The sequence below is a fragment of the Stegostoma tigrinum genome, chromosome 12, assembly GCF_030684315.1.
Source record: "Stegostoma tigrinum isolate sSteTig4 chromosome 12, sSteTig4.hap1, whole genome shotgun sequence".
NCBI lineage: Eukaryota > Metazoa > Chordata > Chondrichthyes > Orectolobiformes > Stegostomatidae > Stegostoma > Stegostoma tigrinum.
In genome coordinates, this window is record NC_081365.1 from 53,217,679 (window position 1) to 53,233,775 (window position 16,097).

The 16,097-nt window shown below is 40.9% G+C and overlaps 2 protein-coding genes across 2 annotated transcripts in view; one reads left to right on the top strand and one right to left on the bottom strand.

Moving 5' to 3' along the window:
* Positions 1 to 16,097, bottom strand: part of igsf11 (immunoglobulin superfamily member 11) — a 280,353-nt gene that overhangs the window by 211,370 nt on the left and 52,886 nt on the right. The window lies entirely within an intron of this gene.
* The window catches only part of eif2s3 (eukaryotic translation initiation factor 2, subunit 3 gamma), a 33,440-nt gene continuing 26,929 nt past the window's right edge, over positions 9,587 to 16,097 (top strand). Inside the window, exon 1 of the mRNA XM_048540499.2 lies at positions 9,587 to 9,720. Coding sequence (XP_048396456.1) covers positions 9,652 to 9,720 — 69 coding nt within the window. The 5' untranslated portion in view covers positions 9,587 to 9,651. The remainder of the gene's footprint in view (positions 9,721 to 16,097) is intronic.

The following is a 16,097-nucleotide window of genomic DNA, read 5'->3' on the forward strand; positions in this document are numbered from 1 at the left end:
AGAATACATTATGGAGGGGTAAGGCCTAACATCCAGACCAGCTCATAGTCACCATTATAATGTCTATCATCATCATGTAGTAACTAGTTGCCAACAAGCAACAAACAACTTAGTTTAGACAAGAACCTCTTTTAATTAAACCAGTACATGATTTTCCTCTACCACAGTACTCTCTAAATCCCTATAATTATACAAGATGGTGACCACAAAACTATCACATAGTGAGGCACAGATTTGGCTTAGCTGCACATGCAACATACAGTCCATGGAGAAGGGATTATTCAGGCTACCTCTTTTTATGCTATTTCTCCTCCTCCTAATGCTCTAGGTTACTGAGCTACTCATCTTATAACTAGCTGTAAGAGCTATCCCCTCATAATGACAAAGGAATGTAGCATGCAGGATGCAGGAAAATACCACAAATCTTAATAGCCACTCTTATGAGGATTGTAAGGTTCCTGATTTTTTTTTTACGCCTTCAAAGTGCTTCCACATACTTCTTGTATCTGCAACCAGAATTGTGCAGTGCTCTTTGTGACAACTTGTTATATATTGACTGTTTCTCTTTGCCAAACATAAACATTACAGTTCTTTCATTGCCTTCAGTGACATTATGACAGTATATTGAAGATTGATTGCAGCAAAAGGAGAGTCATACTTTAAATAATAATAGATTACAAAATTGTCATGAAAAATTTAGCTGCGTGATCAAGCAAAATATTGACAGCAGAATTGAAACTGATTAAATGCAATTTCCAATTTAAAACAGTGATCAAAATCCAAACAGCAGTGAATTCATTCCGCTACTTTCAAGTCCTAAATTGTCTTTTCAATTGTTTGATCAATATGACCGGGGAAATATTGATTTGAGTTTAAAATAGCAGCCTTCTCTATATCACTGTAAAAAGAGATGATGTCATCAGAAGAGAGAAATATGGTCATCGATGATACTGTTTATTTTTTGTAAGATACAATTAGCAAATATAGATTTGATTTTAGAGCATATTTTGGTTTAGTCATTTAAAAGTTAGTAAATGTAAGCTGTATACTGAAATCAATAACAATAATACCCCCGCCAGTAGTGAGCAGGAACAATCTCTTCTGATGTACCAGGATTACCAGAATTTTGCATACTTTTCACGTTTGCACTGATCATCTTGTTCTCATACATAGTGCACATCAGCTCCATCAGACAATCTTCATTTAAGGGTAATTCCACAATCCTGCAAACTATGGTCTTCCAACTATTAAAACTAGAGGAGCCTCACTACAGATGTCATTTAAATGTCAAAGTAGCCCTTGAATTTAAATTCTTCAGATTGTTGTCCTACCTTGTATTAAGTCCAACCAGAGATAGGTAGAATTATCAGAGATGATGAAAGATAATCTTGAAAGCATGAAGATAATTCTTTAAATGGTTATTTTGGGAATTTGGTTTGCTTTCTCAGCTCGGCTTTTGTGGGCATGACGTTAATGATCAAGACACAAAAGCCAAACACAATGGCTAGTCTGAACATCAGATTATCACCAACCAAACGTGCAGACTTTGACACATCGATCTGGCAATAGCCATGAATTGCCATTGTTTCTGAACAATAGTTGCACAGTTGTGCTTTTTGTTATAAAAACATCTGCAGCAACTATATCACAGGAACACCAGAATCGAGTGCAAGGAAAGGTAACTGTTTCCTTCAATAGTTACAGGATGACATAGGAAATATCTTCAATATCAGCCATTTTCATTTCAAGTCATCCAATAATGCATCAAAAATTCTGTAAGAATTCAAACTTCAATTTCCTTCATGCAGAAACAGCGACAGCTTTCAAAATTCACATCATTGCTGTATTTTACAAAGAGCAGCAACCACCAATAGCATTCTGAAACCTGTGGTGTGTGTCAGTAATTGAAGCTGCTTCTTGCAGCCACAATGTTAGCAAGACCTGCTTTGTGAAATGTTCTTAGGATTTTATTGACATCGCAGTTCCAAATGTATGTTTGCCATCAGTCATGCATGCTCAGTTTGGCAAATTTGCATGAACAGCTTTGGAGAAACAAGAAGTACCACTGGCACTTTCTGAGGACATATTTGCGGCACTGGTATAAGTGTAATCAGTCATAATCCACAAGGACCATAAGCATCTCTCTACATTAGATAGAAGCAATTCATTAATTTTTATGCCGTGAATTCTTCCAAATTTGCAGCCATGTTCTCTGGATATTACAAAGAACAATCACTCTACAATTATCACCCATCCAGCTATTTGGAATAACACCTCTTTGCAGAGGGTGCCAGCAAATGCAAACTTTCTTATTTCATAAATGCTTTTACAGCTATTTCTGCCATGATGCCTGTTACATAGCTCCAACAAAATGCCATAAATATAAAGTAAGCAATGTTATTAAAAGACTTTCTAGCTGGTTATGGTAGACCATTACCAATGAACTGTATCGCCTATGATGCACAAATCATTGCAGAAAAATGGCATTTTTGTATGTTTCAGGATTATTTTCTCTTTCATATGGTCCACTTGCAAAGCTGCATCTGAAGTTCATGATCCACTGTGCTTCCATTACAAATTTAAAGATTTTTTGTTTCCCGTCATCCATTAAGTCATTCAATTCCAGCTTTTAGCAGAAAAACAAACTGAATTGTGAAATGTGATCCCAAACTGCTTAAAACTGCAATAAAAAGCACAACTGTGCAAATACCGATCAACTGTGACTGCTCAGCTTGAACTGATTAGTGTCTTTTTACACACAATCAGAGAAAATAGGAGCAGGAGTGGCCGTTCAGCCCTTTGAGCCAGCTTTGTCATTCGTTATGATTATGGCTGTTCATCCAACTCCGGTGCCTGCTTCCTCTCCGTATCCTTTGATCTTTTAGTCCTAAGAACTACATCTACATCTTTCTTGAAAGTCTTCAATATTTTAACCGTAAACATTTTCTGTGGTAGAGAATTTCACAGACTCACTACTTTCTGGGTGAAGAAATCTTTCCTCATCTCTTTCCTAAAAGCCTACCCTATAATCTTAAACTCTAACCACAGGTTCTAGATTCTCTGGTCATTGATCCTGTTTCTACCTGGTCCAACCTAGATAGAATTTGGTAGGTGCCCCCCTATTCTTTTAAACTCGAGACAAAATTGTACTAACTGATTCAGTCTCTTCATCATGTCAGTCCCACCATCCCAGGAGTTGGTTTGGTGAACCGTTTTTGCACTCCCTCCAGATCCAGAATGTCCTTCCTTCAATAAAGAGGCTTAAGATGTTTGCAAAATTCCAGGTGTGGTCTCACCAATGTTCTGTAAAATTGTAGCAAGTCATCCCTGCTTCTGTAGTCGAATCTTTTTGCTATGGAGGGCAACATTCCATTTGCCTTGTTCACCGTTTGCTGCATCTACAAGCTTACTTTCAAATACTGGAGTATGACATCCAGGTCTCAGTGTATCTCTCTCTTACCCAATCTAACCCCATTCAGATAATAATATAGCTGTCTCTTTTTGCTACCAAATTGATAGTCTCACATTTATCCACATTCTGATGCATTTGTCATTTAATTGTCCACTTAACTTGTTCAAGTCACACTGAACCTCTTTGCATCCTCCTCACAGCTTACTCTTCCTGCTTTTTTTTAATCTGTAAACTTGGAGACATAGCACATAATTTTCTCATGTAAATCATGAATACATTGTCATATTGTGAAAGCTGGGTTCCCAGAAATGTTCCCTGCAGTGCACCACTAGTCAGTGCCTGCCACTCAGAAAAAAGATCTTTCTTTCTACTCTTTGTTTCCTGTCTGTCAATCAGTTTTCAACCCATTTCAATGCACACCTCAAATTTTATCTCCTTTAATTTTACATACTAATCTCCATTGTGATACCTCATTAAAAGCCACATCCATTGCCTCCCCCTTAACGACTCTACTAGTTACATCTTCAAATATTTCCATCAGGTTGGTCAAGCATAATTTCCCTTTCATAAATCCATACTGCCTGTCTGACCCTGGCACTATCTTCCAAGCACTCTGCTATCACATTCTTTTTAATGGACCCAAACATTTATCCACTAACAGAGTCGTGCAAATATCAAAGTCCAAAAGTCCTTGTTGTCTCTCTGCTTCCCTTTTTAAATAGAGGGGGTACATAAGCTACTCTCCAATCCTGAGGAACTAATCTAGAGTCTGCAGAAATTTGCAAGGTGACCAATAGTGTATTTATTATTTCTAGGGCCTTACTTAAGTATGGTGGGATGAAGGTTATGAGGCCTTGGGGATTTATGTGTCTTTAATTCCATTAGTTTCCCCAATACCACTTCCTTGCTAATACAAATTTCCTACATTTCCTCCTTCCCATTAGACTCTAAGCTCACTCATACTTTTGGGATGTTATTTGTATCTTTCTTTGTAAAGATGGAACTAAAGTATATTTTTAAATTATCTGCTTTGTTTTGTTTCCTATTTTAAACAAGTTCAGATTGGCAGAAGTTTTAGTTTCCAACTTTAATTTGATTGTTTATTTCCATAGAAATTGGGCTGGTCGGTTTCCTGTTAGTGCTTATCTGTTTTGTTTCTCTTTCTGGTCCTCTTGTTTTGGCTAGGGTCTAGTTCAAAACCTGCAAATTAATTTGAAGATATTTGTTCTCTCAAATTAACAACACCAAAGAGAAAGTCATTCTATTATTTCATTCATTACTTTCTGTACTTTATTAGCTGATAAGCCTGGTTTTTGCTAGAAATGCATGTCCACAGGGTAAATATCAGATCCTGAAGGGACTAAGTTAGGTGTCGATATTTCTAACAAGATTTACATCACTTAGCCATAATTGCTATTATTCTTTCATGTGACATGGACATTAGACAGCATTTATTGTCATTGAGAAAGTGGAATAAAGCTGGCTTCTAGATCTGCTGTTGTCCATCTTGTGTTGGTACCCTAGTTGTTACTGTTCAGAAGGTAGCTTCCAGATTTTGATCTCGCGACAACACAAGACTGTCAATATAACTTTAAGTCAGGATAACGTATTGATTGAAGGGAAATAGCAGGTGGTGGTGTTCCCATGCATCTGCTCTCCTTATCCTTCTAGGTAGTAGATGTTGCAGGTTTGGAAGCTGCTGTCAGAGGACCTGGGAGAACAGTACCACATTGCTATTATAATTGGATAAGTAATCCAGAGACCCATATAATGCCCTAGCTCATGACAGATGGTGGAATTTAAATTAAATAAAACAATCTGGATGTAAATTTCTATTGATGACCACAGAACCACTGCTGTAAACATTCATTTAGTTCACTATGCCCTTTAGGAAAGGAAATCTACCATGCTTACCTGTTCTGGCTTCAATGTGATTATAGGGCGAAATCAGACAGACAATCTTGCATCAGAGCACAAGAAATGCCAATGGCAAACACTAGTGCGCCAGTACAAAATTTGGAAAATTGTCTCACAAAACTATTCAGCCAACAACATGATATAGTTATCCTCTGGCAATCGTGCTTTATGGAAAATTTCCCAAACAACCAGAATGGTTCCAGGTCTGAGAAACTTCAGCAATGAGGATAGATTGACAGAATTGGAACTGTTATCCCTGGAGAGAGGAAGACTAAGAGGAGACCTGACTGGGGCTTTCCAAATCACAGCAGTCTGGATAAAGCAGATAAAGTGAAAGTATTTCCACATGTAAAAGAAACAAGAAGGAGAGGATAAACATAGCAAGAGCAATGTGAGATTTTTTTTCACACAGCAGGTTGTCAGGGTATGGAATGCACCGCCTGGAAATGCAACAGGAGCAGGTTCAATTGAGGCATTCAAGAGGGATCGGTATTTTACTGTGCACAGAGATATGGAGGAAAGGCAGGAGATTAGCAATAAATAATAGAGCTGGTGCAGGCACGCTGGGCTGAATTAATTCTGTGAATACTAACGCCACATTGAGTGTGTTCTGTTTGACTGACAGAACAGCCCCGGTGGAAATATTCAACCGGGAGACAGTTGCTCTGGGAATCCTCAACGTTGACTTTGAGCCCCATGAAGTCTCATGTCACCAGGTCAAAACATAGGTGAAGCACCTCCTACTGATTACTACATGCCCCACCTCCTCACCCCATCTCTGAATGATTAATCAATACTCCTCCACGTTATGCATTAATTTGAGGAAGCATTCGGACTGGCAATGGAATATTCTCTGGATGGGGACTTCAAAATCTATCACCAAGAATGTTTGGAAGCACCACCACTGACCAATCTGGACAAATCCAAATAATAGTTGCTCGACAAGGCTTGCAGCAGGTGGTGAAGGAACCAGCATGGGAGGAAAAGCATAGATGATCTTATCCCCACTAATGTGCCTGCCACCAATGCATGGGAATGAGAGTGAGAGTGACCACTGCACAGTCCTTGTGGAGACAAAGTCAGTCTTTACATTGAGGTACCCTTCATTATTGAGTGGTGCTATTACCATTCTAAAGGGGATACATTTCATACAGATTTAGAAGCTCAGGTGTGAGTATCAATGAAGTGCTTTGGGCCATCAGCAGCAGCAGAATTACACAACAGTGCAATCTACAATCTCATGGCCCACGCTCCCATTATCATCAAGTCAGGGGATTAACTCTGGTTCAATGACAAGTGCAGGAGGAATGTCAGGAGAAACATCAGGTAAATCTAAAAATGATCTGTCTATCTCATGAAATTAAAACACAGGCCTACTGAATGCTAAACAGCATAAGCAGCAAGTGACTAACATGACTAAACGCTTCCACAATTAATGGATTAGATTTAAACTCTGCAGTTCCTGCCACATTTAGTCATAAATGGTGGTGAACATCTAAACAATGCTGGAGGATGGGATTCTACAAATATTTCTATGGTGAATCATGAGAGAGGCCAAAACATGAACGCAAAAGATAAAGTTAAAGCATTTGCATTATCTTCAGCCAGAAGTGTTGAGTTAATGATCCACTTCAGCCTCCTCTGGACATTTTCAACGTCACAGATGCTGTGGAGCTAATCAACTTCAGCTTCAAATCTTCATTTAATTTATTTCCTTTCATGTGATGCCAAGAAATGGTTGCACCCACTGGATAATGCAAAGGTAGTAAAGATGGCGGCAGAGTAGGACACTCAAACCGGAGCTCCTCTGCTCCTTCTATTTATTTCCCATTTTCTTCTCTTTTGACACCTTCTTCTCCTTGTGGTGTTCTCTCCTGAGGTAGAATGGGCTGCAGGCATGGAGCAGAGCCGGCTGGAGGCCCGGGCGCAGACGGTACAGACAGTAGGCCCCTGGGCAGAGCAGGGACGGTCAGTAGTCTGGATGCTCACGCAGAGAAGGGAGAGCCAGGGGAGGTATAGGCCCAAGCAATACAACGACAACCAGCAGACCGGACACTCGAGTGGGACAGTTGTAGTACTGGGGACCAGTGTAAGAGGCTTGGGAGCCTCCACTTGTGGAAGCCCCTGCACTGATCTACTGGAAGACTGTAATACTTATCTTTTTAATTTTATTCTAATGTTTCTAACTTATATAATGAACAACTGTAGGTAATGTAACTTTTTTCCCCCGTTTTTTCTATATTTTGTAGCTAAGATCTGTACCTAGGTAACTTGTACCAAAAATGGTGCCATATGGGGTGACATTTTAAACCTTTCACTGTACTCCTGTACCTCTGCTCTTGAGTACACATGACAATGAAGGATATTCTATTCTATGAGCCCTGATAATATTCCAGCAACAGTATGGATGACCTGTGATCCAGAATTTGTCATGCCTCAAATCAAGCTGTTCTAGTTCAGCTACAACACTGGCATTGCCACAATATGTGAAACATTTTGCCAAAGTATGCTTTGTAAACAAAAAGCAGGAAAAATCCAAAGCAGCCAATTACCTTCCTGTCAATTTGCTCTCAATAATAGTGCTATCAGGCAGCACTTGTGGAGTTGAGGCTGAAATAAGATCAGCCATGATCATTTTAAATAGCGGAGCAGGCTTAAGGGTCTGAATTCTTCTAACAGAGCCTAGATATGATTGGCTGGTTGTGGGATCACGTAGCTCTGTTTACCATGAGCTGTGGTCACTGCTTAGCATGCATGACATTCTGTTTTGTAAATTCTGCCAGTATGGAGTCATTTGACCATGTCTAGTTAAGATGGTTGCAGACTACCTTTCAGAAACCTTTTCTGAAGAAAAGGCCCAAAACTTCAGCCTTCCTGCTCCTCTGCTCCTGCTTGGCCTGCTGTGTTCATCCAGCTCTACACCTTGTTATCTCAGATTCTCCAGCATCTGCAGTTCCTACAATCTATGTTATAATTGAACAGCTTTTAGGGTATTCCCCAGGATTGCACACATGTTGTTCCCTAACTTGATTTGATTTATTGTAGTCGCATGCGCCTTAGTGAAGAGCTTTGTTTTGTGAGCAGAACAAGCACTCCAGTGAGGTATTCAGATTACAGTACACAGGAGGTGCACAAAGCAAGATCAACATTAACAAGGTCAACATTATTTGAAGTTAGAGAGTCCATTCTTTGGTTGAACAAAGGCAGGGAAGAAACAGTTCTTGAACCTGTTGGTGCATGTGTTTATGTATCTGTATCTTCTGCCTGATAGAAGAGGTTGTAGGAAAGCATTACCAGATCTGCAGCAACGGGAGGTGTAAATGGAGTCCATGGATTGGAGATTGGCTTCCATGATGGTTTGGGCTGTGCACACAACCTCCTGTAGTTCCTTTTTGTCCTGGGCATAGCAGTTGCCAAACCAGGCTGTCATGCACCTGGACAGCGTGCTTTCTATTGTGCATCTGTATTCTGGGGTATTGAGAGAAGCAAAACCAGCCTGTCCTGCACCCGGACAGTAAGCTTTCTATTGTGCATCTGTATTCTGTGGTATTGAGAGAATTACTGAGAAGCAATTCCTCCCCATTTCTGTTTTAGATCTGTCAGACCTTAGTCTAAAATTTTGAGGTCTTATTTTAGATTCCAAAGGGTCACAGTACTCAAAACATTAATTCTGTTTTTTTTTCTCTCCACAGACACTATCAGGCCTGCTGAGATTCTCCAGCACGTTCTGTTTTTGTTGCTGACCAAGTTGTCAAACTAACTTGACAAAACAAAAGGTGCACCCTTTCAGCCAATTGCTGAGGGTTCTTATGGACATGCTGCATTTACTAAAAGATACCTGAGGAACAAGAAGCATTGTAGTGCCTTCTTGCATCTACGATGGAATTCCAGGACAGGTTGTTGGTTATTGTCACTCCTGGGAAGTTGGTGCTGTTGACCCTTTCCACCTCACCTCCATTGACATAAATGCAGCATGTCCTCCAACCGTTTTTTTTCCCCCTGAAGTCAGACCCATTATCTTTGAAGAATTGTTCCAGCGTTCTAACAATGGTTACGGTCATGCCTCCGGAACGGACGGGCCTTGAACCACTGGTAGGGACTGTAACCACGACCGCTTCTAAACTGAATTGCAAGTTCAGCCTCTCGTTTCACAACCTTTGCAGATTGGGTGCGAAGTGGCTGCAGTGCCAGAGGGGGCGCTGATTGCGGGAGCCGTGGCCAGAAGGCTGTCTTGAGCATGGCCTGGTGTCGTTGGCGTTGGAGGGGTTGCATCATTCTGGGAGCGGCGGTTGGTGGCGGGCGGTTGGGAGGCCGGGAGCAGGATGACGGGAGATGATGTCGGTGTCACTGTGGGCCAGCCGCACCTGGCGAAGCAGGACCTCAACGCCCTGGTCAGTGCTCGGCTCGGGGGTGTTGTGTATAAGAGAGGCGGAGGGGTTCGGACCGGGGGTTCACTCAGCCGGCCCGGGCCGGCACATGGAGACAGGCGCGGGCCTAGAGGAGAGAGAAAGGGAGGCGCAGGGATTATTGGCCGGAGGGCAGCAGCAACGAGGAGCAGACTCCCCACGGCCTACTGTAGCTGGACTGGCGGGACGTTCTTCGCTGTGCTCGGCTTGGCCAGTACAAGTCACGGCCTGAGGCCCCCGCCAAGAACTTCCGTTACTGCGTGAAGCCCGCCCCCCTTATCAGTGTGAACCCGAAACCAGTTTTGTCAATATTTCTGCGGGGTAGGGGCGAGAAATGGCCTCTATCTCTGTTCAGACTCTGTGCCGGAACGCAGGGATTGACACACTCCTTCTCCACCCAGCCTTTTGTTTTTTTTCTTTCGCAAAAGAGAGGGTTGTCTAACGGTGAAAAACTTACACCGTAGAGATGCCACTCTGCCCGTCATGTCGGAGTTGGCTGGAACAAACTGCAACCCTACCCCCTACCCCCCCCCCCCCCCCCTCCATTCTTTACTCGCATTCCACCGCTTCGTCTGTAATCTTGCAGCTGGCAGAATAATCGGCTCCCTTATTTGAAGGTTGTCGCCTCAACCACTAGACCGGACAGCGAATACCAGCGCCCTCCGGGTGAAAAGGTCTATTTTCGTGTCCTCCTCCATCCGTCTGTTCTGGTTATTGATCTCTCCACTTGGAGAAACGAGTCTGCTTTGTCAACATTATTTTGTAAACATAATTTAAGACATCACTTACTATTCAGCTCTCCCTGTTTTGAGGAAAACTATCCTTCTCTATCAAGTCTTTCCTCACAGCTGTAATTTCAACGCCTGGCAATGTTCTTGTAAAATCTTGTTTTCCCACAAGAATAATGATCTCTTCCGTGTAATGCAGCGACAAGAAGTGGAGACAAAAGTCTGCCTGTTGCATAACCGGTTTCCAAAATAGTTCCAGTATCTCACCCCTGTTTTTGTATTCAGGACTTCACCCAGTGAAGGAGAGACTCCCATATATCTTCTTTAACACTTTTCTGCCACCTTCAGAGGCCTATGGGCACAGACCTCCTAGTCTCCCACTTTTTCTATCCTTTCCATGCTCAGCCATTCATTGTGTATTCCATCGCTATGTTTGCCTTCCTTAAATGCATCACCTCTCACTTCTCTGGAATAAATTCCATTTGTTGCTTTTCTGTCTACTTAACCAAACCATATATCTATCATCCTGCAGTTATCCTCTTCATTACACAACTCTGCAACTATATTTTTCTGCAGATATCCTATTTGTGCTTCCCATAGAGCAGGGGTGTTTGGCAGGATAATTGGAGAAAACGGTTACACGTTTTTATTATAGGGGTACATCATACAAAGCAAAAATGTTATCCTAAACCCCTCTCAGGCAAAAAAATGCATAAAATGAAGGCCACACAAGAAATGGATCCTTTGTCTGTCCAGCATCATCTGTGCTTGAATGGATGCTAAGAAAACAAATCAACAAGATTGCTTCAGCTAGAGTATTTATGTTCTATATGTCAAACTCTGAAAGATCGCTTTGGATTGGAAAGAATGTAGTAAAAGGTAGCTAAAATGGCATCAGGATCAGAGATTTTTATTTGGTATGGCAGCACTGGGGAAGCAGTGCTGTCCATTGAGCAAAGGTAGCAGAAGATCTTAAGAGGTTTTCTAAATCATGAATGGTTTTGATAGAGTGAAACAGTGGAATTGTATCCGAAGGCAGAAAGTTAGGTAACCATGGGATACAAATTTGAACTGATTGATGTTCAATGTCACTTTTTCTTTTTAGAAAACGTGACATTGAACATCGAGTTATGATCTGAAATGTACTGCCTGGTAGGGTGGTGGAAGTTTTAACAACAATTTTTCGAAAAGGGAATTGGATTAAAAACATTGAAATGGGAACTTGGCAAAGATCAAAGAAAGTGCAGTAGAGTGGGACTGATGAACCAGCTATACCAAAGAGCTGGTAGAGGTCAGATAGGCTGACTGGTGTTCTATGCTGTAAGGTTCTCTGCACGTTTGGCCAAGTTTTGCTACATCAGATATTGAACCTGCAAAGCAGTTGACATACTATGAATCAATTATATTTGAATGCTCAGTAAATGCTATTCGTGTTTGTTCTCAGTGTAAAAAGAGTGTGATGTATTAATGGAACCTGCAGTTGCCAAATACTGTATCACCTTCATAATTCAGATTTTTCTTTTAAGCTCCACGAAGGCATGTTAATTCGCAGTCACTTGTGTCAACTGGATTGGTTGGTTGATATAGAATGAATAGTTAGATTTTTGTATAATAGAACTGTCAAATTATTGTGGAAAATGAATGTAAATTTAGGATCTAATAGAATAGCAGAACAAACTTGAGAGTCTGAATGGCCCACTTCTATCCCTCTGTTATTCTGATGTTGCACCAGGATTTTATTTCTTTGGTTTTGAAAACCACCTGGATATGCTTCGAAAACATCTGCTCCATTTGCTTGTGAATTTTCAAAACTGCCTTTTTAACATCATGTTACTTGGCAAACTATATTTTAAGTACAGTATTAATTTTACACAAGTAAATATCGTGCCCACACTAGTTTCAGATTTAGTAAGGATATCTCTAAAGATTTAATAAGATCTCTAATGGAACAATAATTCTGCTAGTGTGAAATAAATTTACATTTCTAGCACTTCATACACAGTGCTTAATAGACCAGATTAATAAAGCAGATGTCAAGTATCAGAGTTAAAAAGGAATAAACAAATATTTGGGAATCATACTTAAAAACACAGACAATTAGAACTTATTTTGGAAAACCCAGGGATTCAGGGAATAGTTTTGAGAAAGTAACGGCTGGATGATTGAAAGATGGCCCACCAGTGATGGAGCACAGTGAGTGGATAACAGAACAAATGGGCATCAGCAGTTGAAGACAAGACTTCAGTGATCTCCAGTATTAAGTGGTAAAAGGCAGTAAAATCTGATGGAACTTCTAAAAATGAGATGAAGACAATTTTGTCCATAAACTTTATGGAATAATTCAGCAAATAAAACAATTGTCATCTAAGAAAACAACTGCATGTTTTCACCTGCGCCTTGTTATATTTAATGTCCAGTGTTATTGTTTGTCTCATACTTGTCCATCGCATTGTTGGTTTAGGTAAGGTAAGGGTAGCATGAAACAATTTTTGGACAAAATTAGTTAATAACGAGCTTGCTGAAACAAAAACAACATGTTGACATTCAGGCATATTTGTTTTGCAGAACTGGAAGATTTTACAGATAAATAACTGAAGAGGTATTCAGAAAAAAATATACAAAATGAGTACAATGAACTGTATAGTGATTAGGTAAACAGGCAACAGTTAATTCTGAAATGATAATCATTTCAGATGAGTCTTATCGAATAATGTACAAGTCCCAAAGGATGTAAGAAAATCACGATTTGCCCACTGCATGTATGAGGGACTGACAGAAGCATCATTATCATGTAGCTCATTGTGTTTTTCATGGTTTTCCTTTATAACTGTTCATGGTTTTTAATTGCTTCTGCTCTCCTGCGAATTGAATGGTACTGCATTTTGTAGGTAGGATCAGGAATTAGTATCCAGTATGTCTGCGTGTTGTAACAAATGTCATCATTGCTCAAGAACAGACATGGATTCCTGTCTGGTGTCTGGAGTAAACTTCTTTACTTCCAGATCCAAGATCTGACTCAGGACCCGAGTAGTTGTGGTGGTTCGGAAAGCAAAGGTGGAGGGAATAGAAACAAAATCAAGTCGCTGGAAAATCTCAACAGGTCTAGCAGTATCTGTGAAGAGAAATCAGAGTTAATATTTCGGGTCCAATGACCCTTCCTCAGACCATTCTGAAGAAGGGCCACCAGACCAGAAATGTTAATTTTGATATTTCTTCATAGATGCTGCCACACCTGTTGAGCTTTTCCAGCAATATCTTTTTGTTTCTGCTTTACAGCATCCACAGTTCTTCTGGTTTTTATTTTGTGGAGGGAATTGAACCTGTTTATTTTTTTCTGCTGACTTTATTCTGCGTAAAGTGATGCTTTTATATTACATGGTTTCTAATAAATTTATCAGTTTTATCATGAGCATTTCACTTTTATACAATATCTCAGGATTTTTCTGGGAATAGGTATTTATCAAAGTAAACATAGTGCCTAAAATGGTACATCTGGCAATGCTCAAACTGAGGTTAATGGCTTTTGCTTTTGAGCTGATATAGGCATCTGTTCTTATCGAGTGATGATCAGGGTTGGAAGGGGAGAATATGAATACCTGATAAAACAGATTCTGGAATCTGGCGATTAAAAATGGGCAGGTTGGTGTTTAGTTGCAGAACACACTGCCGATGGTATAACAGTTGGAGGTTCCCATCCTAAGTACAGATTACCTTAGTGCTTTGCAGTTATCTATAGTAATGGAGAAGTATATCGGATATTCAAGTCCAAATAAATATTTTGACTAAACAGATGCAAATGTTCAGGATTGAGTGCTGTTCTCCGAATTTGTGAATTCAGAGGTTTCTGTGTTTAGCAAGCAACTTTTGGAAGAATTCACTAAACAAATAACTGCAGATGCTGGAAGTACTGTTCAAGGAGGGGAGTAGAGACAACCCTGGTAATTGTAGACCAGTGAGCCTTACCTCAGTCTTTTGGTAAAGTGTTAGAAAAGGTTATAACGGATAGGATTTATAATCTTCTGGAAAAGAATAAATTGATTAGGGATAGTCAGCACGGTTTTGTGAAGGGAAGGTCATTGCCTCACAAAACCTTATTGAGTTCTTTGAGAAGGTGACCAAACAGGTAGATGAGAGTAAACCGGTTGATTTGGTGTATATGGATTTCAGCAAAGTGTTCGATAAGGTTCCCCACAGTAGGCTATTGTACAAAATGCGGAGGAATGGAATTTTGGGAGATATAGCAGTTTGGATCGGAAATTGGCTTGCTGAAAGAAGACAGAGGGTGGTAGTTGATGGGAAATGTTCATCCTGGAGACCAGTTACTAGTGGTGTACCGCAAGGGTCGGTGTTGGGTCCACTGCTGTTTGTCATTTTTATAAATGACCTGGATGAGGTCGTAGAAGGATGGGTTAGTAAATTTGCAGACGACAGTAAGGTCGGTGGAGTTGTGGATGGTGACGAAGGATGCTATAGGTTGCAGAGAGACATAGATAAGCTGCAGAGCTGGGCTGAGAGGTGGCAAATGGAGTTTAATGCAGACAAGTGTGAGGTGATGCACTTTGGTAGGAGTGACCAGTAGGCAAAGTACTGGGCTAATGGTCAGATTCTTAGTAGTGTAGATGAGCAGAGAGATCTTGGTGTCCATGTACGCAGATCCTTGAAAGTTGCCACCCAGGTTGACAGGGCTGTTAAGAAGGCATACAGTGTTTTAGGTTTGTTAATAGAGGGATCGAGTTCCGGAACCAAGAGGTTATGCTGCAGCTGTACAAAACTCTGGTGCGGCCGCACTTGGAGTATTGCGTACAGTTCTGGTCACCGCGTTATAAGAAGGATGTGGAAGCTTTGGAAAGGGTGCAGAGGAGATTTACTAGGATGTTGCCTGGTATGGAGGGAAGGTCTTACGAGGAAAGGCTGAGGGACTTGAGGCTGTTTTCATTAGAGAGAAGAAGGTTGAGAGGTGACTTAATTGAGACATATAAAATAATCAGAGGCTTAGATAGGGTGGATAGGGAGAGCCTTTTTCCTAGGATGGTGACGGCGAGCACAAGGGGGCATAGCTTTAAATTGAGGGGTGAGAGATATAGGACAGATGTCAGAGGTAGTTTCTTTACTCAGAGAGTAGTCAGGGAATGGAACGCTTTGCCTGCAACAATAGTAGATTCGCCAACTTTAGGTACATTTAAGTCATCATTGGATAAGCATATGGACGTACATGGAATAGTGTAGGTTAATGGGCTTGAGATCGGTATGACAGATGGGCACAACATCGAGGGCCGAAGGGCCTGTACTGTGCTGTAATGTTCTATGAAATCTGAAACAGAAACAAATTGCTGGAGAACCTCAGCAGGTCTAACAGCATCTGTGGAGGGAAAGCAGAGTTGACGTTTCAGGCCCCGTGACCTTCAGACAGGCTCCAAGGCTCGGCTTTCTCTCTGCACGTGCTGTCAGACCTGAGGTTGTCTGGGAATTTCTGTTTTTCTTGGGAGATGACTGGTTGGAAGATAGATAAGTGACCCTCCACCACTAACAGTGAGCTGGGATCTATTTACGTACACTTACGTTGTGAGATTCTTAAAGCTGTTAGTTTTGTGAGGCTACACTCATGAACACTGTAACACAATAAAGCTCAGGCCT